The sequence below is a fragment of the Galeopterus variegatus genome, unplaced genomic scaffold, assembly GCF_000696425.1.
Source record: "Galeopterus variegatus unplaced genomic scaffold, G_variegatus-3.0.2 Scaffold1565, whole genome shotgun sequence".
Lineage (NCBI taxonomy): Eukaryota > Metazoa > Chordata > Mammalia > Dermoptera > Cynocephalidae > Galeopterus > Galeopterus variegatus.
Genome location: NW_007727676.1, coordinates 79073 through 106975, shown reverse-complemented (window position 1 = coordinate 106975; position 27903 = coordinate 79073). Strand labels below are relative to the sequence as shown.

Here is a 27903-nt window from a genome sequence, read left to right as displayed (position 1 = left end):
GTATTCTGGTTGTGGCGATGTACAGATTGAGCATACCAAATCTGAACTCTGAAATGCTCCAAAATTCAAAACTTTTTGATTGTCGACATGACATTCAAAGGAAATGCTTATTGGAGCATTTCACATTTTGGATTTGGGGATTTGGGATGTTCAACCAATAAGTATATGAGTGTAATGCAGTTATTCCAAAATCTGAAAAAATTTGAAATCCAAAACACTTCTGGTCCCAAGCATTTTGGATAAGGGATACTCAATCTATACTATAGTTTTGCAAGATGTTATTTTGGGGGGAATAGGGTAAAGGGCACACGGGATCTGTCTGTATTATTTCTTACAGCTGCATGTGAACCTACAGTTATCTCAAGTTTCATTAAAAAATTGTTAGTCCTCTTCACCCCTTGACAATGGTTAATATGTGTTCTGATTTGTATTCACTTTATGACTTCTTGGGGAAGCTATTAATAGATTTCTAGTGATTGGAGTCTAACTGAGGTTTTGGAAGTTTTCTTGGCAAATTTCTAGCAATACAGTCCAGTGCATCTGACAATATTAAATATGAAATCACATATAAATAAATCTGTAATTTGATCAATTGTGTTTTTTTATGGGGCCTTGTTATATCAAAAGAAAATGGCAGAAGCATTGTCTTTCTTATGAGTATAGGGAACATTAGGATTATTTGGGTGCATAACTATATGATCTATCATTCTATCTCCAGATGAAAAGCAAAACTTGTTCTTTTTAAAATGTGAGCTCTATTCTGAAGAACAACCCCCCCTTCTACCATTTTTAACATTGAAAATTGAAGCCAAATGATATGAGAGGCTTTGATCATAAAGACTCCAGTGGTCAGGACGAGAGAGGAAAAGTACTAGGCTTGGGTGAATTCAGAATATTTGTTCAAGGAAATAGAATTAAGTGGCTCAGTAATAGAAAATTTGTCTAAATTGATATTATAGAATCAGAGAAAACTAGGAAACAGTTAAGGAGGATAGATGTTTTGTGTATAGATGGTCTCTGATCTACGATGATTTGACTTAATCATTTTTCAACTTTATGGTGGTGTGAAAGCAATATGCATTTAGTACACTCTTTTACTTACGATACAGTTACATCCAGATAAATCCATCATCAGTTGAAAATATAAGTCAAAAAATGCACTTTCAGCTTTGTCTATTTTCAATTGATAACGGGTTTATGAGAATGGAACCTCTTCGTACGTTGAAGGGCACTTGTTTTTTCATGTCTTTAAGATATTCAGTGACACTATTGTGGGACTGGTCCTCAACATACAGTGTGTCAGCCATCATGATCAGTTTCAGCCTAGCACTGATAGGCCTTATGGATACAACCTGACTTACGTATTGTAAATGGAGCCTCATAAAATACCATTAATTATTTTCCTATATAAATTTATTTAAAAGGATTTGATAACCGTGAGCATTAATGAGCAGTAAAAGGTTAATATGAGTTTCAACCTGACCATGAATTCCGTACTTGGACTTTATATCCCACCAGTTAGCATGGTTCTTATCTGTTGCCCACAACACATTTCTGGCACATTTTAGGCATGCAGTAAATACTTGTTTACCAAATTAATATTGCTTTTTCTGTGGCCTGTACTGCCTGCCCATGACCCCACTCCTGTAGTCCCTCCAGAGAAGAGTTGAGTGGACAGACAGGGTACTCTTATGGTGTCTCTCAGTGCACAGAGCTGCAGCCTGAGTGGGTCAGGCCATGTGGACACGTCAGATAGATTTGGGCCAGATTTTCTTTGACACTGAAAAGAAGAGGAAAGGACAGTCTCAGAGATGTAAGTTACAGCATTCAAGATAGATAAGAAACTTTTTAAAAAAATGTATCCTGTTTGGTTAAAGTACTGGCTATTTTTACTGGTTTTTTCCAATTACAAGTTGTGTTTTATTTCTAAAAATGTTTTTGTGATCTAATCTGGGATGTAGCCTCCATTTATAATGTGAAAAATATGCATTCTCAGTTCTAAACAATGACTGAGAGTGAATTTTTGGAACCCAGTTTATTCTCTACTGATGGCACATTTTGATTCTTTTTTTTTTTTTTTAATCTTTCTATCCATGCATTCTTGTTTGTGGGCAATAGAGCAGCTTCATATCAAGCCCTTCTGTTCTTCTTTCTCACTAATTTATTACTCATCAGTTACTTTACAAGTTGATGCCCCACCCACAGATTTTCTGGAGAATACCACAGGCCCCATTAGCCTGTCTGCATTTAATAGAACAGCAAGTTCTTTTTCCATGCTACACCTTTGTTATAACTGAATTTTCTGTGTACTGTAGATCCTTGCCAGAACATTACTGAATATTTTTGTTGAACCTTCTTAAGAATTCAGCGAAATTGCTGAGTAACCACTGAAAGATCTAATCTTAAGGCTTACGTGAGTATTTTCTACTGTAGACTTCCTCACAATATATGAAATCTTCAGTGAACTGTGGCCTTGCTGTAGATTCAGTTATGTGATCAAGATGAAAAAATGTTGTCTGTCATTGAGCTTATTAAATGTGGGGGTGGGGTTAACAGTTTGTCAAGGACACAGAAACTGACAAAATACACTGTACTTATTCTCACCTAGAAAATAGAGAAGAAAGGCTTATATTTTTACTGAGCTGTCATTCAGTAGAATCCCATTCTGCAAACCCCAGAATTCTTAGATTGCTTATCTATTCTTACAGAATTTAACCAAGAAAAATTACCTTTTGAAAAGCAGTGGATGTGTGGTATTTTATTTTTAAAAAGTGTTTATGATAGCTTTGTCTTTTTTATGATCCAATCCAGTGAATACTGTAGGGGAAAATAGGGAGATTACCCTAAGAAAATAATTCTTGACCATTTATTGAGTAAATTCTTCTCATTGAGTTAATTTTTTTAAAAAAATCATTATGTAGTATCATAATCTAAAGTTTATTTTACCGTGATCTCTGTAATTCTTAATCATATTTTTCCCTTATTTGGAATTATCATTAACATCTCCTTCTCACCTATCTTATCCAGTGAGTCACTTTTTTTTTTCTTCTAAAAAATGACCGCTATGGGGATCTTAACCCTTGACTTGGTGTTGTGAGCACCACACTCTCCCAAGTGAGCTAACTGGCCATCCCTATATAGGGCTCTGTGGCCTTGGTGTTATCAGCACCGCACTCGCCCAAATGAGCCACGGGCTGGCCCTTCCAATGAGACATTAACTTGTGTAATTCTATCTTTAAAATCCTTCAGTGACTCTTCACTTAAATTCAAGTATAATAAACCTTACCATGGAGTTGTTAGAAAGATTACATAAAATCCATCCAAAGCCACTAGTTGGTGCCTGGCTCTGAAAAGGTCCTCAGTATGTGTTAATGCCTTCCTTTCTACAGAGAACCCATGGCAGCATCAGAGTTCTAGCGTAAGGTGGCCCAGGACTAGAGGGATGATGGCTCTACTGGGAAACCAAGCTGAAAGGGGCCAGGGGTCAAGAATCTCACCAAACCTGGCAGCTTTCCTTTCCTGAATCCCCTGAGGTTAGGTACAAGAATAGATTGGCCTAGTGTCCAGTTCCATCAGTGTTCCAGAAAGAAAGAAAGACCTGATAAACTGTACAAGCCAAGCCCATCTGTGACTAAGCTTTTGTAACCTTAGAGTAAGAGAGCCACCTCTGTAAATGCATCGGTCTCTGCCTTTCTGTTTTCTTCTTTTAGTTTGTTTTCTCCTAAATTTCCTAGAAAAATTTCTTTTAACAGGCTTTAATTTTTTCTTAAATGAACCAAGGGGAAGAAAGAGAAAGAGAGATCCAGTTGTTTGCACTTTGGTAAAGCAGAATGTTTTGAGAGCTCACAGGCATGCCAGTGGGGCAGGGAAGTATCAGTGAAAGAGGTGTGGGCAAACTGGTGGTGAGCTGGGTGAGTCAGAGAGATGAAATTACTATTGGCACAGTTGGGATTGCTGCTTTTGTCCTGCCTCTGTCTTCCCAGACAGACCTACTTTCCGTCATCTCCCAGTCTTCAGACAATGGGAGTTTGGCAAAATCACATATTAAGATAACCACAGGACAGAGTAGAATAGGATTAATAAAGTGAAAAGAAGGATAATCTCAACTGATTTCATGCTATTTCCAATTTTTAAATTTGGTTTGTTACCTTTCTTCACTTTTTTCTTTCTATGAAAACTTGAAATTTGTGCTATAAACAGAGGGTTTTAGCTGGTCTTTATTTAGTGTGAGTTATTTTTGGGGTTTTTTTAATGGTAGTTTTGTTTACCATATATCTCAAATACAAGAAGCAAATATATGAAAGATAATAATAAAAATAAGAATGTTTACCTGCAGTAATATTTATGTGTATATATATATATATAGGCAGTTCTTAAAAGTTTAAAGATCACGTTTTCTGTGTCTTCTGACAATGCAGTAAACTTAAATCTGAACAATTATATCTTGCTTAACTTTTAAAATATCTGTTTTTATGTAGTAAAAAGCAAAACAGAGCTTTATAGTAATTTAATTGCAATTTGGATCCAACAGATGTGAAGAAAATAAAACATTTTAATGGAAAATAATATGTAATTGATAACTTTGTTGTTGTTTCTGTTTGGTGAGGTAATTTATTAATAGAGACAGAAGGCCAAGAAGGATAAGAAATAGTGCTTTTCTAAATGACTTCATTGTCTTGATTTAGTTTGGCTTCAGCAATTCTCACTCACCTCATATTTCATTGCAGGCATATTTCATCCACCACATCAGAACAATGTCCTACGTTTTTGTAAATGATTCTTCTCAGACTAATGTGCCCTTGCTGCAAGCCTGTATTGATGGAGACTTTAACTATTCCAAGCGGCTTTTGGAAAGTGGCTTTGACCCAAATATTCGTGACAGCAGAGGCAGAACAGGCCTTCACCTTGCAGCAGCCCGTGGGAATGTAGACATCTGCCAGTTATTGCATAAATTTGGTGCTGATCTTCTGGCTACAGATTACCAAGGAAACACAGCTCTTCACCTCTGTGGCCATGTGGATACTATTCAATTCTTAGTTTCCAATGGACTCAAAATTGATATTTGGTAAGTTTTCTGTGGTTTTTGAAGTCTAGTCATTTCTTCCCATTAGTCTCTTAACCAGTGTTCTAATCTTGGAGTCTGTGGGTAATGACAAGTTCAGAAAATTATTGAAGACAATGGAATCTTATTAGGCAAGTGAGGGAGCAAGGGGCTGACTTTTAGATTTATGCTAATTTTTCCTGTGAAAGTAGTGACCAGTTTCTGCTACTAACTAATTGTGCAGTATAAGACAAGGGAAAAAGAAGGAAAACTAATATTTGTTGAAAATTTACTATGGGCTAGGTTGTGTTTACTTATGTTAGCTCACTTAACCCTCAGAATAAGTAGCTCTTGGAGTAGGTGTTATCTTCATTTTACAGATGAGATAATTGAGACAAGAAGGATTAAATGATTTGACAAAGGTCACACAGCTTATAAGGGACAGAGCTGGAATTTGAACCTAGTTCTGCTGACTCCAAAGCTCATGTGCCTTGTGTCATACAATATAATGTCACAATCTCTCTGGAGTCCAGAGTCCTAAGATAGAACAATTTGAGGAAGTCATGGGGTTTTTTTGTTTGTTTGTTTTAGTGATACTCTGTTTCTTTCTTTTTTTTTTTTTTTTTTTAAAGATGACTGGTAAGGGGATCTTAACCCTTGACTTGGTGTTGTCAGCACCACGCTCTCCAAAGTGAGCTAACCAGCCATACCTACATAAGGGATCCGAACCCGTGGCGTTATCAGCACCACACTCTCCCAAGTGAGCCACAGGCCGGCCCGGTACTCTGTTTCTTGAGTGGAAAAGATGTCAAGCCACCTTTAAAACTGAGTTTGACCCTTAAATTGCAGTTACATGCTGCCCTAATTTATTGGTGCTATAAAGTCCCTTAATCTGAATAAGATAGTAAATGGTTCTACTACTTCAGGACACATTGTGGTGGGAATTGAAGGCAAGATTCAGTGTGATTGGAATTCTACTATTAGTGTTAAATAGCTGAGTGAACCAGAGCTTATTTGGCTCCTTTTTTTAATTCTTAGATTTTTTTTTTAAATATATATATTCTTCCCATAAAATGTGAATGTCAAATAAGAGTGAATCCAGAATTAGACTTTCCAATTAATCTCTGAGAAGATGCTCTCTTTTTCTTTTATTTACTGTCTATCCATTCTTTTGCCTATGTGTTCTTTTTCCTTTTCCCTGGAAGGAAAAAGATTAATTCAAAATTCAGCTTTCAGCTTGACCTTTGACTCGGCTCTGTGTTTTAATTTTGTGTTAGTTAGACCTATTCTTTCTTCACTGATAACTACACAAATGAGTACTAACAATGTAGTGTAACTGCTCTGATGGTCTTTTTCTTTTTATGAACTTTTTTAGCAATCATCAAGGTGCTACCCCCTTAGTTCTGGCAAAGCGCAGGGGAGTGAATAAAGATGTCATCCGATTGCTGGAATCTTTGGAAGAGCAGGAGGTAAAAGGATTTAACAGAGGAACCCACTCAAAACTGGAGACCATGCAGACAGCTGAGAGTGAAAGGTACTGAGAGTGAAAGATATAATTTTTTAAGGGGCAAGTCACTTTAAGTACTTGGATCTTTTGTGGTGACTTTGTGAATTTTATATTTATTTGCTTTCAAGTGCAGAGTTTTGATACTTTCTTTGAACTTTATATAGGTCCTGTGGCTTCAGGTTACAATTGGGAAGCTATTTTAACAGAAAGTACTACGTGCCCACATGCACATAATGTTCTGTTAGCCACCTGCTGTGAGCGGTACAAGGGAGAAGAGGTAGTTAAGAGCTACCTCTTAACTAGGAAGGGAAGGAAACAGGAGTTTGAGAATTTTAAGTACAAGTCACAAAAAGAATAGAATTTCAAAAAAGGAAGAGAGATAAGCCTGAGAAATTAGACAATTTTAGAACAGACTGAAAGGTAGTTTCATGGGTAGGGAACTGGAATGCTGAGAAACAGTAGAACAGGAGAGTGAAGGTAAGACAAGATTTAACACATACACAAATCAGTAATGTAAAAGTGAAAGCAATTTTCATGTGAGTTTGGAACTAATGAAATTTGGGCTCCGATAAGTAATTAAAGCTAAGATGTGGTAACTGACAGGGTCTTTAGTATTTTATCATTTTCATCTAGAAGCAGTGGAAAACAGTTCAGGGAGCTCTGAAAAGGTGGCAAACCATCTTTTCCTCCTGGTCTTACTGGTTCGACAGGTAAAGTTAGTAGGCTAGACCTAGTTGCAGTAGCATATAGTTTGGTTGCCTGTCGTGGAATTTCAGCCTTCCAGATTATACAAGTGAGGTAAAAAGGGTGAAGAGACTACTATAGTCTCTTCCCAAAATTTTCAGTGGAATATAAGTAGAACAAACAAGGGCCCACATCAGCTGTTGGCCTAGTAGCTGATTGACCAGGACTTGGATTTAGGATCTCATAGACCACTTAGACCATTGGGATCATTATTTCTGTGAGTTTTAAGTGAAATCCTACCATTTATCATAGCTCACCCTTTATTTGATTCCATAGTACCCATGATTGCTTTCCTCCTCCTTCATGTGCTGGCTGGTATACTTCTTGGGGCCCATTAAGTTCACTCTCAAGCTTTGGTCAATTTTGTTTAGGTACTTTCAAGCACTTATTACTGTCCTAAAGAGTTTTACGTCTAGAATGGTGCATGCTCTTCATGAGTTATCACCAAATGCTGACAAATAAAATAAGCAAGAAGTCAAAGATGCATTTGCAAGCCTTTTCTCTCAACTGTGTACTCTTGACAGTCAGAATGCCATAAGCACTTTAATACTGAGTTAACTATTATTTGCTGAAGATCGTGTTCCTCCAAAATAACTTGAAATTTATTTTCATCTTTCTATAAAATAATATTAAATTACTCTATGCTTTTTTCCCATGAAAAATATCCAAGAGTGTGTTTTTGCTTTGGACCCTTATTTTTGGACCCTTATTTTATTAATAACCAGTTTCTTGGCACCTCTTTATCAGAAATATACTTTAAACTTTATTTTGCCTCAGTTGTGATTACTAAGAAATGATTAGTCATCTGAGCAGCTCAATATGAAATATTCACTCCTGTTTCTTTTACATACCTAACATTTCTCTTCAGCATGAGAATTTTTATTATTTACAGCATTGTATAAAGCTAGTTCTTCAAAAATTGAATTATTAATGCTTTTATTATTTAGTTTTCCTCTCTGACTCCTGTCCCTGAGAGTCATGGTAAAAATGCAGAGGTTAAAACTTAGATTAAAAAGTTTAAGGCAACATCATTAGGAAAACACAAATCAAAACCACAGTAGAATACCATTTCACACCCACTAGCATGGCTGCAATCAAAAAACAGACAATAACAAGTGTTATTGAGGATGTGGAGAAATTGGAATCCTCATACATTGCTGGTGGAAATGTAAAATAGTGCAGCCGCTTTGGAAAACAGTCTGGCAGTTCCTCAAAAAACTACACATAGAGACCATCTGACCCAGCAATTCCACTTCTAGGTATATACCAAAGAAAATTGAAACTATATGTCCATACAAAAACTTGTACGCAAATGTTCATAGCAGCATTATCTGTAATAGCCATGGAAACAACCGAAGCATCCATCAACTGATTGACGAATAAATAAAGAAAATGTCATCTATCCATCCAATGGAATATTATTCCACCATAAAATGGAATGAAGTACTGATACATGCTACAACATCGAAAAATTTTGAAAACATGGAGAATCCAGGCATAAAAGGCCATCTGTTATGTGATTCAGTTCAGATGAAATGTGCAGAATAGGCAAATCTATAGCAACAGGAAGTAGAGGGGTGGTTGCCAGGAGCTGGGGGGAGGGGCAATGAAGAGTGATTGCTGAGGAGTTCAGGGTTCCTTATAGAGGTGATAAATGTGTACTGGAATTAGATAGTGGAGATGGTTGTACAACTTTGTGAATATACTAAACGTCACTGAATTGTACAGTTTAAAAAGACAAATTTTATGGTATATGAATTATATCTCAATTTAAAAAGTGGGGGGAACAAATTTGAAGGAATTAGCTAGCATGTGGCATTCTGGCATAGCTGTGTAACAACGTTTTCTAGAGCAGAAGAGAAAGCAAGGTTTTAAATGTATTTATTACAATATTTTCTATTTCCTTTAGGATTCCCTGAAACATAGTACAACTTCTCTGGCCTTATAAAGTCCTATAAATCAAGCTGATGAGAAATATTTCCCCATACCTCTGCATTATCATAAGTTTAATTTAGTTTTTTTTTACTTTGTAGGTATGGGATGACAGAGACAGTGTAGATGACACATGCTTTAAAATACACACAGACACACACACCACCACCACCACCACCACCACCACCACCACCACCACCACTACCACCACCACCACCACCACCCGCCATTATGCTGAAGTCAGGTATTCCCTGGACAGTAGAAAGTATTTCACTGGATAAAGTCTCTTGAAAATTCTGATTGGCAGAGCTTCATGAGTTCCTAGGGAGTGCTCACTGAATTCTCATTTTATACCTAAATCTTTGAATATGAGGACATGTCAACTCAGACATATTCAGTAAATTTCATATAGGTCAAACTAAACCTCTCCTGAACTTCTTTATTTATGGTTTTACTTGTTTAGGCCTTCTCAAAGTTCTAATCTTATTCTTGAACTTGCTTGAGTTTTCTTAACTTTCTGTATTATAGATTCCCACTGAAATGTCTTCTCTCATTCAGAGAATAAGCGTCTTTTAATGTAAAAAAGAAATGGTTTGATGTTAAACAGTCTGGCCCGTTAGGAAGCCAGCTTCCCATGATTAAGAAGACCTCTAATACTGGTAAAGGCTGAAGGACGTTTGGTTAACAGTATCAAGAAGTAAAATAAAGTTGTAAGTTAAAAAAAATGCCAGTTTTGCATGTGGTTACTCATAGTTCATGATGAACAAGACTCTAAGACATTAGTTTATGCCGTTTTCATCGTTCTGTGCCCAGAAGGTTGGAAGAATATGAAGAGAAGGGATTCAGGAAAGGTATTCATGATCTTTTATAACTAATAGATAGTTGTCAAATCTGATTATGGTCCTTGTGGCTTTAATCTAAATGCTACCCCCTTATAGGTCTGTATGTTGTGACGTAAGTATGGGTGCTAATTCCTTAGAGCTCTCACTTCTTCACAGTGCAGACTTCCAGATGCCAAAGTCAGATGTACTGTTTTCTCTTTGTGGTGGTCACATTTCTTATTGATATAGTTCTGAGAAAACCAGAATCAGTGTTTTTATGCTATTTGCACTACCTCATTTTCAAGTAGACTGAGCCTTTATGCAGAAAAGAAATAAATTTATTCTATATTATAGTACAAGATAGAACAAAAACCAGTAGGAGAGGAAACTATTAAGAATTCCTAATGACTAGGCCAGTCCACATGTACAACAGAAAGGAGTAAGCTTCCATTATTAGAGGATTACACTTAAAGAAAGAATTCCTTCATTGGTCAGATTATGGAACTGAACTAATAAAAATTCCCTTTTAACTTTAAGATTCACACACTATATATAAATGCTTTTTTTAAGATTTACCCATCTTTGCTTATTTTTATTAACATGAATTCTTAAATTACAATTCTTCATTTTTAATCTTTTAAACTTAAAATAACCCAAATATGTTTGGTTTAGGATCTCTATGGAAACAACTCAGTTGACCTATTTCAAGACTTCTACTTGTGGGGTCTCTTTATTAGGATTTTTGACTTGACTCTAAAACAGAGATAGTAAACCAAGAAGCATAATTATTACAGTTTAGCAATTTACAGCTAAAGGTAGATTGTTGAGATACATGTGGCTGTATAAGTCAGCACGTAAGTGTGAGAGTGTGTGTATATATACATACACACATAACGCTGATATATATGTCAGTTTTCTTCTTGTAAGTGTTGCGTTATGAGGTTGGTCTTTTCCATATAATATAACTCCTGTGTTTTATGTTTTTGAAATGGGTAGAGTATGTTGTTTCATGCCCCTTTCTTTTGTCTTCTTTCACAGTGCCATGGAAAGCCATTCTCTCCTCAACCCCAACCTACAGCAGGGTGAAGGAGTCCTTTCCAGCTTTCGAACCACATGGCAGGAGTTTGTAGAAGATCTGGGCTTCTGGAGGGTGTTGCTCTTGATCTTTGTCATTGCTCTGCTGTCTCTTGGCATTGCCTACTATGTGAGTGGGGTGCTACCCTTTGTGGAAAACCAGCCTGAACTGGTGCATTAAAGGAGCTTATAGGAGGTGAGGCAGATGCCTGTTTCCTAGCTTCCAGTATTTGTTCTCAGTTTCTTAAAATTCTCTTAGTGTAAGGCAGTGAAGGCTGCACATTTTTCTGTTTGCATTTTTACTTATTGTAATCCTTTTAGAAAGACGATGTGTTCATTTGAATTAACTACATGCTATAGTCGAGTATACTGCATCCTAATGCTACCTCTGACTCAACCTGACTTCTTAGGAAAACCTACACAGAGCCTTGTTTGATAAAAACGTGGAAATGACTAGAGAATAGAAGACAAAGGAAGAGGCTAGGAAGTCCTTGCTATAGAATTGAAGTAATTCAAAAAAGAAAAAAAAGAGTTTCTTATATGATTAGTTTTTGTTGGTGGTTTTGTTTTTGTATGTTTATTTTTACAAGAGCCCCTTTTCTCTTTTTATTGACTTTCTCTGGGAATAGGGGAGAGAGTGAAGCATTTCAGCTTAAAACTTGAAGTACTTTTTTCAAATCCTATATATAGCAAATTAGCATTGTTAGACTGTTTGGTTTATTTTAATACTTTCAAGTCTAGTCACAAACCAAACAGAACTATTGAAAATGAGCTATATTTTCTTCAAAAATGATTTATTTGAGCTTATATTTATTTGTATTTAGGATAATTTTTCTTTTTTTGTAAATGGCTTTGGTTGTTAATATCTGTGAAAAATAAACTTGAGTTCATTTTGTTAACTTTTCAATCTCCCTTAGTGTTTATTTTAAAGGTATTTTAGTCATCAAAACTACAGTCAGAAAACTCTTTTTTCTACAGAATAATTAGCAGGGGAAAATAATTCTGATATTTAACTGTCACTGTAATTCTGTAGTGCTATTAATAAAGTGAAAAATTCAGTTCTGTAAGCTAGCTGTGCTATCAAAATTGTATCATAGTTCATACTTACTTCCTGCGAATTCCTGTTTAGAGGCCCTGTTAGACTTTTTGTAACAATCTCATCCACATCAGTAATTCTCTGATGGCAAGAACGGATGGAGTATTTCTGAGTTAACAGCACTGAGCAATATTGTACTGGGTTATAAACTCTTTATGAATGGTAATATTATGTAAATTGAAATCTGGCCCCCAAACTATATTGCAGCTTTCTTTTTTTTTTTTTTTTTTTGTCTTTTTTCCGTGTCCGGCAACGGATCGCAACCCTCAGTGTTGCCCCCGTACCGGACCGGGGACCGGCAACGGGATCGCAAGCCTTGGTGTTGCTCCCGCGCCTCGCTCAGCCAGTGAGCGGGAACCGGTCTGCATATGGGATCCGAACCCTCGGACGGGAGCGCCGCCGCTCTTTTTTCCGTGTCCGGCAACGGATCGCAACCCTCAGTGTTGCCCCCGTACCGGACCGGGGACCGGCAACGGGATCGCAAGCCTTGGTGTTGCTCCCGCGCCTCGCTCAGCCAGTGAGCGGGAACCGGTCTGCATATGGGATCCGAACCCTCGGACGGGAGCGCCGCCGCGATATATTGCAGCTTTCAACAGTATGTTTGAAAGCCTATTTTGTGAATGATTCTGTAATGTATAAATTATATTCTTGGCTTATTAAAAAAGAATAGGAAGCCTTGATAATTATTCATTGGACAAAGTCAGAAAATTGTAGTGAAAGAGCTAATGGTTTTATTTTATGGAACAAAGACATCTAAGCTGTTGCTAATTGAATTGTTGCTAGAATTAGAAATTATAGTGTAGAATAGAATTGATATTTCTGTGATTCTTTTTGCTTCTTGATATTTTCTCTTATGTATTTATATATCTAGTATTGAGGCTTTTTCTTTCATGTGGCTTTCATCCTCTTTTAAAGAGCTGTTTTAAAATTCCTGATTAACTGGCTGTTTCAGGATCAGCTTGCAGAGTTGCTTTTAGGTAAGATACAAATAAAAAAAATTATGTGGTGTAAATACAGCAAAAAGCAGCTGGATTTATACTGTGGAGTATGCTAGAACTCAAATTTGGAGTATATTCAGAGTGAAATCTTTGAAATTAGCTTTACATTTGCTTGTAAATCTAAACAGATATACAAAATTTGTCAATATATGTGTAAATATATTACATTTTTTAAGATTAACATTTCCCTTTCAGTGCTGATTTCTTTGTATTCTGTTCACTGAGTTTATCATTCAATAACACTAATAAATGTATTTATAAATCCCTTAATAGCAGTCTGTTTTCTTAGTGTATTATGGTTTTTCTTTTAATTTGGGGATTTTGTAATGGATTGCAATTGGCTGCTTAAAACACAAAGCTGATGTAATCAGATTTTCAAACCTGATGTAATCGGTATATTGAGTTTCATATGTTTGCCTTATAAATGCTCTGAAACTAATTTGAGTGAATTGCTTGTGGACTTAAGAGTGATAATAACTACCATGATTAAGCACCTCCCAATTATGCAAGTCACTTAGCATGCCTCATCTCATTTCATCCTTATAATAGCCCCCTTGGGTACTACATGTCCCCATTTTATAAGATGAGAAAACGGACGCAGGGAAGGTTGAGTAACTCATCCAGTATCAAACAGCTAGGGCACGGTGGAACAAGGATTCAGAAGGAGGCTCTATCCCCAATTACAAGTTTGCTCTTTCCTGTCTGTCATGCATCTGGCAGTGGAACCTTGTTTATCTAGATACTCACCTGCTGCCATCTCAGCAGTACATTACTAAATTCTCCGTTCCTGTTCCTATATACTTACCTTTTCCTCCTATAATATACTGTATTTACACGTCCTCCCATTGTTATAACCTTTACCATTCAAGCTCATGCCCTGGCATATTGCAATAACCTTTCAGGGTTGAACATATCTGACTGTCCCCTTCTCTACCCATTGTTTCCCCACCACTTGCCGTACTCAATTTTATTAGATTTAGTTTGCATTTTTTGGGCCGGCCCGGTGGCGCACTGCTGCAGTGCGCCGCTTGGGAGCCAGTGGCGCTCCCGCCAAGGGTTCGGATCCCACATACAGACCGGTTCCCGCTCACTGGCTGAGCGAGGTGTGGGTGCAACACCGAGGGTTGCGATCCCGTTGCCGGTCCCAGTCCGGTACGGGCGCGACACTGAGGTTTGCGATCTGTTGCCGGACACGAAAAAAGACAAAAAGGAAAAAAAAAAGATTTACTTTGCATTTTTTGATCTGTTTCTCCATAAGCATGTTTTTTGTTTTGGTTTGGTTTGGTTTTTTGTCTCTTTAAGTATAAGCTTTACAAAAGCAGGGACTTGGTCTGCTTTTACAGCCCTGTCTGTCCACAGTGCACCCTATAGTTCTGTCTACACAAATACTGATGGCATTACTTTTTTATCTGTGGCTCTACTTTTTCTTTTTGGATTAAATAGCTTTTTGCCTTTCACACACTTCCCCCAACAAGCTGCATGAGTGAACTGTGCTGGTGTTTCTCCCACAGTGTGCCTGCACTTGACAGGTGAACTACCCACCACACGGGCTCATACTGTGTGGCTCCCTTACATGAGGAGCACGCAGTCTTTCAACCAGCATCACCTGCCACAGGTTTACACTTGGTATGGAAGTCCAGGAACAATACTCACCTTTTGTTGTTTTGTTTTTGGTGTGTTTTTTAAAACCAGGCCTCAGTCTTTGACTTGTGAAATTATTTATGTATCAAAGGGCTTTCAGCTTCAAGAACCGAAATTCAAATTCAGAGCAGCTTAAATGATAAGAAATGTATTGGTTGATGTAACTGGAAATCCAGAGGAAGGGTAGACCCCAAGGGTGACATAATCCAAAGTCAAGCTCAGTTCCCCTGTGCTTTCGGCTCTGCCGTCCTGTTTGTTGGCTGTGTCCTCCAGCTGGTTCTGAGATGAGGACAGAATTTCTAGGCAACCCATCCATTTGTTACCATGTAGAGGAGAGACAGTTTTTCTTGTGAATCCTAGGAAACTTTGCTGTGAAGCCTCCAGCAAACGTCTTTCATTGGCTGACATTACATCCTGTACCCTATTCTCAGATCAACTAATGTTATGCCCTGTTGTCAGTAATAAGATTTTTTGGAAATATTTAGATACCCCCTTGGCTTCCCTCACAGCACACCTGGGCTGGCATTCTGTGCAGTTGCTCATCATGGCATGACTGGTCTGCTTCATAGCCCAAGATTTTTTGACTTAGACCTGGATTGAGTAGCCAGTCATTGGCCACTGTGGGGCTGGTAAAATTAATATGATTGGCTTGGACTAGTAGTTTTAGAAATGATTGGGGCCACTGCTGGCAATTAGTGGGCAGGGACCACAGAGGTTTTATGTCCCACAGCACATGGGACAGTTTAGCACAACAAAGAATTATTCTAAATGCCATGTGATTCTTGAATGTTCTGCTGGACATTCATGTGTTAAAAAAAAACCTGTTAAATATCTGAGCATAAAACCTAACTCCATTTTACATTTTAAAACAAGGTATTTTTTGTATAGTTTTAATGTGTCATGGATTCTCCAAGAATATAACCACCAGATATTTGAGGGAAGATCGTACTTTATTTTGTTCAAAACTTGACCAAGAATTGTACCTGTTTCAAAAAATCTTGTTCTTGACAACAGTGCTATTGATAATATTGTCACCAATATAATTCTATGTATAGGCATCAGTGACTTCATTGTTTCTTGTAATGTCATTGTGCCTGAACATTTACATATTGAAAGCACATTTTATTATAGATTACTTTCCCTTTATTTTGACTTTGTTACATGATTCATGTAAAATTATTTTGTTGACTTGAATTGTTTTTCCTTTTTATCTGGGACTCGTAGTATAGCTTATCTTATTTAATCATCTTGGTGTACCTTTTCCAAATAGTTTATGTTGGAGGGTACACCAGGAAGTAGCTTTTCCAAAGTTAATAGAATACTAGGGCGGGGAATGAGGCCAGCATCTGATTAAACCACCCTTTAAAATTGTTCAGGCCAAAGCAGTTCCAGCTGTGCTAGATGGAGTAGAACTTTGGGATCAAGCTCACTTCTTTGTGCTCTGAAGTGGATTCAAAACAATTTTCTAGTAAGGATGTTGGCCTTGCTTTGGATACCGTCTTGGCTTCCCTTGCAGCACACGTAGGCTGGCATTCTGTTTGGTTGCTTGTTACAGCATGACCAGACTGCTCCACAGCCCTAGGCATGGGGTCTGTGTTCTTCACCTGGTATAAAGCTAGGGCTAGGGCTCACAGACCCCTTGGTCCCATTGTTCAGACTAGGTCACAAACCCTTCACACGCAGGTCTACGAGCTACGTAATAGGAAGAGGTCCTGGGAGCTGTGGGTAAAAAAACATTAGGCTTTATTCAGAGCTAAGAGCAACCGCCCTAGTGGCCTCCCAGAGCGTCCCGAGAAGCACCATGTATCAGAGCCATTAGTCCTCTATACTTAAGTCCATGCCCCAGGACACCTGGGTGCACATGTGCAATTACATTAGACAACCAAGGAACACCTGGGTGCATGTGGATATTTACGTAAAACACTCGGCAAGATTCTGAACATCTGAGAGGCCCTGACCATTTTCCTATATTTTGCCAACAATCTACCCCTTCAGGGTCCCTCGCCATACAATCTACACGTTCAGAATCTCCATGATGTTCCTTTAGTGAGGATAAATGACCCTTACATTTATATAACCCATTGTCTGTTCAGTATGCCTTAAGGCTTGTCCTATAGTTCTGTCAACTACTAGCTACACATGTCTGGTTAGTAGCATCATTGGGGAGATCTTCCATGGGGATCCTGTAGTCATACTGATGGAAGTTCAGTGTATATTCAGTAAGCCGACACATTGGCCACACGAACACATGTATGTGCCCAGTTAACTCTCGTGCCCACAGCCAGAACACTGGGTGAAAAGACAGAAGGGTTATTGGTACCAATAGGGGGAGGTCTTGTCCTTCTGGTAGGATACATGCCAGTTTGCCATCCTGAGAAAGGATGGTTGCAGGAATAGGTATCTTCCCTGGTTTATGATACCATACATTATCCACCAGCACTGTTGGATCTGTAGGTTCTACATGTAACAGTATAGGGAACTCATAATTGGTGATAATGGTAATACAAATGCGCCCTTTAGAACAGAGCACTTATCTGTTCCAGGCCATGTTACCTTTACTCAGGGAGGCCAGGTACTTATCACCCAAGGTGAAACTTACAAGTCTTCTAATCCTTTCCCCCAAGGCCCTATTAGGCCTACCCAGCATATATGGGGGACTTCTATTCTCCAAGGCCATTCCCATTGTACTCTCTGTCCCTGTTGCAAACAGGATGGGGCCGGTAAGAGAATATTTCCATTCCTGCCATATCCTGGCTTCAAAAGCTTATCTTTAGTACTGACTTGCAGTTGTATAGGTGCTGCAGCCCTATGGAACAGAGCTTCCACTGGAGAGGGTCTGCTCTTGCAGGATCTCTCATTGAGAATCCTGACTGTTGGCCATAACTGCTGTGTCCACCCCTTCAGGGATGGGGGTTGGGCAGATAGCCTTAGTCCCTTTTTTAAAAGACCACTGGGGCCGGCCCGTGGCTCACTTGGGAGAGTGTGGTGCTGATAACACCAAGTCAAGAGTTAAGATCCCGTTACCTGTCATCTTTAAAAAAATAAAGTAAAGGACCATTTTACCATTCAGTCACTCCCCCTGCCTGGGGATGATATGGCATATGTAATTTTCACTGAATAGACAACTGGAAAGCCCACTTCTGAACCTCATGTCCAGTAAAGTGGGTTCCATTATCACTCTCTATTACTATAGGCCGACCATACATAGCCATAAGGCTATTCAATGCCTTCACAGAGTTTACCCGGTCTGGGGCCTTACGAGGCCATACAAACAGAAGACCAGTAGCCATATCAGCAGCTGTGAAGGTGTATCTGTAATTCTCTGACCTTGGCAGTGGTCTGACAGAGTCCACTTGCCATCGAGTCAAGGGCACCCTTCCTCGAGTTATTTGCCCATCTGTATGGGGCACCCACTGGGGGTGTGGACTCTCTTCAGCACATACTAGACAAGCATGACAGGCATTCACTGCATCTTCCCATTTTATAGGCAGGGTCCGTCTTTGAGCCGCCATCCACATGGTTTTGCTGCCAGCATGCTGCATTTGTCAATGTAACCACTGGGCTACATCAGCAGCTGGGGCTCTCTCCAGCCATCTTATCTTAGCCAAGGCATCGGCTTCATCGTTTTCTGGACTGGCTAAGGGGAAGTGTCCTTTGACATGGAAAAGAGTTACTTCTTCCTCATGTCCCAATTCCCATAAGTCTTGCCACATGGCTTGTCCCCACAGGGGTTGGTGGCCTACCATCCACCATTGATATTTCCAAGTAGAGATCCAAAGGGTTAAACCTTTGTACACAGCTCAGCTGTCAGCACAGATGGTTAGTGGTCCAGGCTTATTTTTTATCACCACCCGTACTGCTTTCAATTCTGCCCATTGACTGCTTTGCCCTGTGCCATTTTCATACTACATGGTATCTGTTAAGAGCTGGATGGCAACAGCTGTCTACAATGCGGAGGGTCCCATGCTAGAGCCATCTGTATACCAAGCTTGCTCTGTGATAGGTCCCTGTCCCTCATGGAAAAGTGTAGCCTCCACCTTCATGGGTAAGGGTTGGGTCAAAGTTTCCTCCACAACCTCGACTGGTCCTAGCACAGTTTGCAACTCTTTGGACAGAGGACTCATTGACAAAGTGCTCCTTTGTTCTATATATGCTCCCCATTTAGACAGACTGGGACTAAATGGGGAGTATTTAGTTTTAGGGGTGGTTGCCCACATGTGCAGCCAACCTAGTATGTATGGGGTATGTTGTCTTTACCAGGACTTTGGCAGTTCCTGTGATAGCTTCAGTGGCCATCAAGGCAGAATACACAGCTGCTGTTTTTATATTAGAGAATAACACACTTCAGTGCCCCTCCAGAGCTAAGACCAAAATCCTACAGGTGTTCAGAATTGGTCTTGTCTCTGCCACAAACACCATCCTAATCCTTCTCGGATTATATGTACCTCTAACTCAAAAGGCTTAGTGGGATCAGTCACTTGTAAAGTCTGTACTTGCTTTATTGCCCTTTTTGTAGTCCAGTAAGCCCATTCTACTTCCTCAGTCCAATCCCAAGGGGCTCCTTTTTTTGTTAATTCATATAGCAGGCATGCCATTTGGGCCATATGGGGCACAAAAGCTCTCCAATACCCCAAAAGTCCCAAATATGTCTGTAGCTGAGCTATGGTTGTGGGTTGAGGGTATGCCTGTATCTTGTCTATAATAGCTTCTGGGATGACTCTCATCTTACCCGACCAGACCACGCCCAAGAATTTGACTGACAGCCCAGGTCCTCACACTTTGGCTGTGTTCACAGCCCACCCACATTGTTCCAAATGACTTAGCAGCGTTGGAGCTGCCTGGATTAAATCTGCCAGAGAATCAGAGGGTAGTAACACATCATCAATGTAGTAAAACATTGTAACCATGCTGGGCCTAGTCCACTTGGCCAGGTCCCCAGCTGCTAAACCATGACAGATGGTTGGGTTATTCAGATAACCTTGGGGCAATGCTTGAAAGGTCCACTGCCTCCCTTCCCAGGTGAAGGCAAACTGATCTTGGTTATCAGCTGAGATCAGAACAGAGGAAAAAGCATTTGCAAGGTCCAATACCTAATGACAAGTTCCCAGCTGAGTCATCAGCTGATCCATTAAGTCATGAACCAAAGGCACAGCTGCATGCAAAGGAGGCACTACTTTGTTTAGTTCTTGATAATCTACAGTCATTCTCCAGGTACCATCAGGCTTTTTCACAGGCCATACCAGAGCATTAAATAGGCTCTGAGCTGGATGAATAATGCCAACTTTCTCTAACTCCATTTTATAGTGGCACCTATCTCTGCATGTCCTCCCGGTAGGCAATACTGCTTTACATTAACTATACACCTTGGCTTGGGTAATACCTGTGAGTCATACTTAGCATATCCCTGTAACACAGGCTTTACTGTCCATATTCACAGCCAAAACTCCGATTGTTGTTTGCAGGTACAAACCATAAAGTACATCCATACCCAAGATGTATTCAGCTACTGGAGATATATATACAGTGTATACACGAGGAAGTAATCTTCCTACGGCCAATGGCAGTGACACAGCTTTGACTTCAATAGTATGTCCTCCATAGCCATCTATACGAACTGTGGCCCCTGGAAACTTATCTGGATTGCCATATATCAGGCTACATTCTGCACCCATATCCACCAATGCCAATATACACTGCACATTTGTCCCTGACCAATGTATTGCCAGTTCAACGTGAGACCTCTGTTCCTCACCTGCTGCCAAAAGACAAGCACCTTGGCCTGTTCCCTAATCAAAATAGAACAGTTCATCTGCCTCCTTGGGAGCAACCAAAAAATCCTTTAAATCCACTGGGCATACCTTTCTACCTGTTTCTGGACATTTAGTGAAACACTGTTCAGGGCACAATTGCTGCCACAAGGCAAACAGGACTGCATTTGGTTGCCAGTCAGTTTTCTTGCTATTAACCCCTGCTGCAAGCAAGTCAGGCCACATCTGCTTATGGCTGGTCTTGCTTGGTCCCCTCAGGATAAAATCTCGAGCATGTCTTGGGGGTTTGGTCTTAGCCACCTTTCAGACCCCTTTTGCTTGTCTGCTATCCTCTACTTCACCCAAGCTGGCCTTCATGGTCATTACCTCATGTATAAGATGACCAATGTATGGGGCCAGTATGGCCATCAGTGACCCAAAGGACGTTGACAGGGCATTTTGCAGCACTATGTCTCTCATGCTGCCTGTAAAGTTTTCATTGTCTGAGCCATGAGAGTTCACATTAAACATGGACTGCTGCATCCCCAGCTCTCAAATTATTTGAACCAACTCAGCATATGTTTGCCATTTACTCACAATTTTGGGCAGTTCACCAGCATTCACCCACACAGTTCGGGCAGCTGAATTCACCCAGTCCATTAAGGAGTGATTACCTGGCCCTTGTGCATATCTGCAGCTATTCTGCAGCCGTTGCTTCAGGGACAGGTGCATGGTAATGGAGGCCAATTTTTACATCTCCTCGCCAGAGCACATTACACTATCCTCCCCTAGGTCCCATAACTGCAGCAGCCAGGCAGCCAGGGGCTCCCTGTTTCTGCTGGAACTGTCTCCCCAGGTCAACTAATTCGACCAGTGTATACAGGACATAGACGGTTGTAGTGGATTGAATTGTGTCCCCCTAAAACTCCCTGAAGCTTGAATTGTGTCCACCAAGTTTTATGTATTGGAAACCTAGCCCCCACTGTGACTGTTAAGAGGGTGGGAAATTCTATCACAGTAATTGAAAAGTGGGGTCTTGAAGAGGCGATTGGATTGTAGGACCATGCCATAGTGAATGGGTTAAAAATGGTGGTGAGAGGCATGGTTCTGAGAGCTTTAAAAGAAGAGGAGAGTCTGTCTTTCTCTCTCTGCTCTCTCTGCTTCCACCATCTTGCAATGTGAGACCCCTGGGTCATTGTTGCCACCACCAGGTGGACTTTGGGCTCCCCAGCCTCAGGAACTGTAAGCAATAAATGTTTTTCTTTATAAATCACCCAGTTTCAGGTATTCTGTTATAGCAACACAAAACGACTAATACAGTAGTGAGTTGGGTCACCTGTGGTTTGCCCACCACTTGTCCATCTGGTCCCACTGGCTGCTTGTGCTTCATTTTCTGATGTACAACAGGTCATGCCTGGAGACACATGGTCTCCCCCAACTCACCACCGGGTTTGTCATCCTCCCTGGTGTGAGAAGCAGGGCTGACCAGCCGCTGCATATCATCCTCCAGGACAAGTATCTGTGCTTCCAACAACTTTGCTTTCAGCTGCAAATCTCGATCGGCTTGCAGTACAGTGAGCAGTAGCCAAGCTCCAGTCAGCAGAAAAGTGGCAACCAAGCACCACAAACTCAAGGATAGCCACATTTCCTCCCCCTCCCAAAAGGCTTTCTGCTGCAAATTTCGAAGTTGCACTGCTTCATGGAGTGCCTGGTCTATGCTGACTTGCAGCATAGTGAGCAGCAACCAGATCCCTGTCAACAGGAAAATGGCCATTGGACACCACATACTCAAGAGTAGCCACATTTCCTCCTCCTCCCAAGGGGCTGTTGGCTCCCATATCTGCTCAGACTCCTGCCAACTACGCCAATTATAGAGCTAGGGCTAGGGCCCGCAGACCCCTTGAGCCCATTGTTCAGACTGGGTCATGAACCCTTCATACACAGGTCTATGAGCTAGGTAATAGGAGAAGGTCCTGGGAGCCATGGGTAAAGTATTATCAAGCTTTATTCAGAGCTAGGAGCAGCCACCCTAGTGGCCTCCCAGAGTGTCCTGAGAAGCACCATGTATCAGAGCCATTAGTCCTTTATACTTAAGTCCATAACCCAGGACACCTGGGTGCACATGTGCAATTACATTAGATAATAACCAAGGAACACCTAAGCATGTGTGCATATTTACATCAAATGCTCGGCAAGATTCTGAACATCTGAAGGGCCCTGACCATTTTCCTGTACTTTTCCAACACCTGGGAACAAAAATTTGGCCACACTCCAGTTAGCTGTGGTCCTTGTTCCCCAATGTACCTCAAAAACTTAGCTGATAACAATATTTAGAGAGTATTGCTTTGAGTTTGTTTTAGGACAGAACTGTCCAATGAAACTGCAGTGTTGGAAAATTTCTATGTGTTGTCCAGTGTAGTTGCCTTTTGCCACCTGTAGCTATTTAAATTAAATTAGAAATTTAATTCTTCAATCACACTAGCCACATTTCTAGTGCCCAATAGCCACAAGTGGCCATTATATGGGATAGCATAGATATAGAACCTTTCCATTTTTGCAAAAAGTTCTTTTGGAGCACACTGTTCTAAAATCTACCTTGGATTCAAGTCAGGTCAGTGCAGAGCTAGATACTTGAACTGTCTTATGGCAGTGCCCACCGCAGTTGCTTTTACTGAGCTCTTCGTTAGTAAGTGGTAACACCGTACAGTGCTTATTAACTCATTGTTTGCAAGTGCTGTTATTGTCCCCATCTAAGTCAGGGACTGAGGCACCTGAGGCAGGCTTGAATAACATACCCACGGTCAAGCAGCTGGTAAGTGCAGAGCTGGGATTTGAACTCAGGCAGTGTGGGACTGGAGTCTCTTCTCTCCATCATGCTGTAGTGCCTCTGCTTAGTTGTGATGCTTCGTCTTGAAGTGAGAATTGTCTCCTACCCTGTGGACCTAATAACCTTTGCATCTAGTCTAAGGATAGTGTAAAGCTACATGACTACACCAGTTGTTGATAAGGCAAATCATAACTAAAGCCAAAATGTTTCATTATTTTAGTTATTCTAAGTTTCCATTTATATTGTCAGGGCTAGGGCTCAGACCCTTCAAACCCATTGTACAGACTGGGTCCCCAGACCCCTCACATGCCAGGCTGGGTCACCAGACCCCTCACACACAGGTCCATGCTAGGTAATTGGGAAAGGTCCCAGGAGCCGTTGGCAGATGACATGAGCTCAGTCCTCAGCAGCAGCAGCAGCAGCTTACAGGTCCCACAGCTTACAGGTCTGGGGGTGGCGGCGGCCTCTCAGAGGGTCCCGGGGGCCCTGGCATCAACAGCCTCCAAGAGCAGTAGCGGCCTCCCCATGGCCCCCCAGGGCATCCCAGGGGCAGGGGGTGCTGCAGATCAGAGCCACTCATCCTTTATACTTAAGTCCATAACGCAGGACACCTGGGTGCACATGCACAATTACATTAGACAATAACCAAGGAACACCTAAGCGCACGTGCATATTTATATCAAATGCTCGACAAGATTCTGAACATCTGAGGGGCCCTGACCATTTTTCTATGTTTTCCCAACAGATAGTTACTGAGGATGCCATTGGCACAATTCTTTTTATGGAGACCCCTGAAGAGGTACTTTTGCTTCTTATGACCACAAACGACTGCATTTTTGCTGAGCAGTTAATTTGCTTTCCTCTTACATTCTCTAGGAATTGTGTAATTGCCCAGGTAGAATTCCTTTCACACTGAATGAGGAAAAACCTACTGCCAAATCTGGGTTCCAGCAGGCAATTGTAATACAGGTCATTATGGTGATTTATTAGAACTTCATTCCTGGTTTACTTTGTATCTTCATCTTTACTTTTATTTTCCTGATCTAAATGTTCACTTTTAGAACATTTTTATGCTATTCTGTATTATTTAAGCCCCCTTAAATTTGCTTTTAAATCATGAGGGGGGATGGATAGTAAAGACAGTTATTAGTATGAATTGATAAGACTACCACAAAACTACCTATTGATTTCTGGAACCTTAACAGCAAGAAATGTCTTGACCTTTTGCATTTGGGAGCAATAATGTGTTGCCTCCTATTCAAAGTGCAATTACGGTTTCTGGCATAACTGCAAATGTCAGTTTACCTTATTTATGTGTCTTTGTTCTAATAAAGAATTTAAGTTAAGCCGAATAGCAGGTGTTATTCTAAACTACGGAAATAAAATGCACTGGGTTGTTCTATTCTTGCACTCTGAGGACTCGTTTGAGTGAAGCCTGAAAAATGAACATTAAGAAGTTACTGTAAGGGCCGAGCCCGTGGCGCACTCGGGAGAGTGCGGCAGCAGCGCTCCCGCCTCGGGTTCGGATCCTATATAGGGATAGCCGCCGGTGCGCTCACTGGATGAACGCGGTGCAACTGGTCTCAAAAAAAAAAAAAAAAGAAGTTACTGTAATCATAGAAGTTAAGAGATAGGACATTAGAATTAAGAGGAGGGGTGGAGACCAAGAGGGACTGAAGCACTGTGGTCCTATAGTTAGGAAAGAAGCAGAACAATTATTTAAATCCAGACACAGTCCATTGCTCTTAACCTCTTCCATACTGCCCCTTACACATCTTCATCACCCACACCCCAATATGCCATTCCAAGTGCTATTTTTAAATAGAGCTATCTGGTGTTAGATACATAAAGACAGATTTTCTTGCCACTGTGTTCAGTGTACTTTAGTAACTAAGCAAAATACTGATCTTTTCATCAAGCTGTTAGTGTCATAAGCCAAGCATGTAGATTTCTGTAACCTAGTCTGCATTTGTTTATCAACAAGAGAATGGCCATAAACCTATCATCTTCTCCTGATAAATTTCTCTTAAGAAATCTTTCCACTTCTCAAAAAAAAAATCCATATCAAATACATAATGTGCTTTATAAAGCACCTTACACCATGGAAATGCGTTGAGGGAGCTAAGCAGAAGGCTCTAGAGTTTCAATAGCAGGCATGATATTACATTTTTCACTGATTAGTCAGAGTGTTTTTCTTATTATAAGAGCAACTATTTCTTCAAGCTCCTTGTGTGCTGCATACTTTTGATTCAAGTTAGGAGATCAATGGTTGCAGGAACATTTGAAAACTTAAGCCCTGGGGTTATAAAATGCCTTGCTTGATGGTGTTGAAAAAAACATTCATTGCCTCCTTCTTCAGTGTGCCTGAGATGTCTTGCAGGTGTTAATTGAGCCCTTCAATATGTTCTTCTATTTCTCCTTTCCCACATCCTTGCAAGCCTCTCTAAAATGGAAATAAGATATGTGCAAAGATAGGAGAATAACCCACGCAGAAGAAACCTGTCATTGTAATTGCTCAGGAATCACTCATTTAGGGGTGCTCAGGAGACTTTTCTCCCTTTTTTTCCATAAAGATTTATTATTGTTCTGTTGTTTTTAAGCTGAGTTGTTTTTTCATTCAGCTTAAGGATCAATTTAAGAATAAGCTCTGACCTAGGGAAATTTCAACTTGAAATGCACAATAGTTAATCTCCTGAAACTTAGAAGAAAATAGATAAATTATTTATTTGCTGGAATCATTACAAATTAATGTGTGCATATATTTTACAAATAGATATATTTCAGCAAATTTCAATTGTTTTCCTCTCTCTTTCACAGCATCCCTTTATCTGCATTTATTATTTATTTATTTATTTATTTATTTTTGGCAGCTGGCTTAACGGGGATCTGAACCCTTGGTCCTGGTGTTATAACACTGCGCTCTAACCAACTGTGCTAACCAGCCACCCCTCTTTATGTGCATTTAAAATTTTATGGTATGCAACATTAGCTCTACAGAATGCTTATGTGTTTGTATGTGTCCATACGCCAAATTCCTTTTTGGAGGTTCAAGATAATTGCTAGCCTAATTCTCTTGCATCTTCATACTGTCAGTTACAAATATTTAGAAGTGTGGCATTGCAGAGTTAGTTATTTCTCCCTGTAACTGGGCTATGAGAAGGTTATTCTTTGCCATAATATAAGCTGTTTCCTTTCCTTGGGGACTAATTTCTAAATTTGAAAACTCTGGGTCACAGTTGGTTGGACTGTGTTTCACTAAAATTTCAGCCCCTACGAAATAAAAATAGGTTTTGAAATAGTTTCTAGGTCACTGGCACAGAACACTGGCAAAAAACTATAACTTATTTCGGATAGTCCTCGTTAGTACAATTCCACCAGCACAGGCTGTTCTTTCAGGTTATGATTCAAGTTTAGGAGAAAATAAAATGTAAGAATCCCCAAATGTCACCCTATGCCAAAAAGAGCTTTGCATTCTTACTCCGTAAGTTTGGGCTTGGGTAATTCTCCTTTATTTTAGTAGATCCCCTGGTTTCAGGAGAGGAGCAGGCATATTTAATCATATCTCAATTCTATATTTCACCTAATTGAACAGTCCCCATTTATTTGTTATTTTAGGTAAGTTCCAGTTTGGGATCAGACTTCGGAGGCTGTGATTATACTGGAAAACATGTGGACTTGGAGCTGACAGATTCCAGGTCTACTTAAAATGAACTGTCCTTGGTCAAATAATTTAAGCTTTCTGAATTTCTGTCTTCATCTGTAAAACAAAGAATACCGACCTCACAGACTTATTATTAACAAAAACAAAAACTATGTTATTTTGGAGCTGTGTGTGTTCTAAGCCCTACAAGTGTTGATACTGTTATTTTCCTCATATAGAAAATGATGTTTTAAAAGCTAAGTATATCTCCTAAAGTCATGGAGTATGGTTCGTTTTCAAACCAGAGTCTATCTAGCCAACCATATGCTTAACCATTACAGCGTCCGTGCTGCTCCTCTTGAGTAAGACCACATCTGCACGTACCTGGTACTTTATCTGTTTCAATATATTATGTCTCCTCTTGGCAGAATATGTGTTTTATTGACTGAACTCTAGCTTTTCATGTTAAACTAATCTACATACTATCACATAATTTTTCATTTGCTGAGTAAACTTTAACAACTGCTTTATTGATTATAAACCCTTTCCATGGTTTCATAACAATGGCATTGTAAGCCCAGAGAACCTTCCAGGCATTATCTCATTAATTCTGGCAGCCCCTCCTCAATAAAGAAGTCTCTTAACTATCAATAGAGCCCAGAGACGTCTCTAGTAACAGGGAAAGGGGAAATGCCCAGGCTCATCACCTCCGAACTGGCCGATCTCAGGTTTACATTGAACAGAGAAGCATATACCTTTTTAACCAATTGTGAAGTTTTTAAATGCCAAATGCACATCCTGTAAGACTCAAGAGGATGATTTTAATTGAGTGTCA

At 40.0% G+C, this 27903-nt stretch overlaps 1 protein-coding gene across 1 annotated transcript; it reads left to right on the top strand.

The window, feature by feature from the left end:
• Positions 1-2339: 2339 nt before the first annotated feature.
• On the top strand, positions 2340-13483 carry ANKRD46 (ankyrin repeat domain 46). Its single transcript, XM_008577695.1, has 5 exons — positions 2340-2413; positions 4728-5065; positions 6417-6575; positions 11084-12413; positions 12793-13483. The coding sequence occupies exons 2-4, from the start codon at positions 4755-4757 to the stop codon at positions 11298-11300; spliced, it is 687 nt and encodes a 228-aa protein (XP_008575917.1). The 5' UTR covers positions 2340-2413; positions 4728-4754; the 3' UTR covers positions 11301-12413; positions 12793-13483.
• The last annotated feature ends 14420 nt before the right edge of the window (positions 13484-27903 follow it).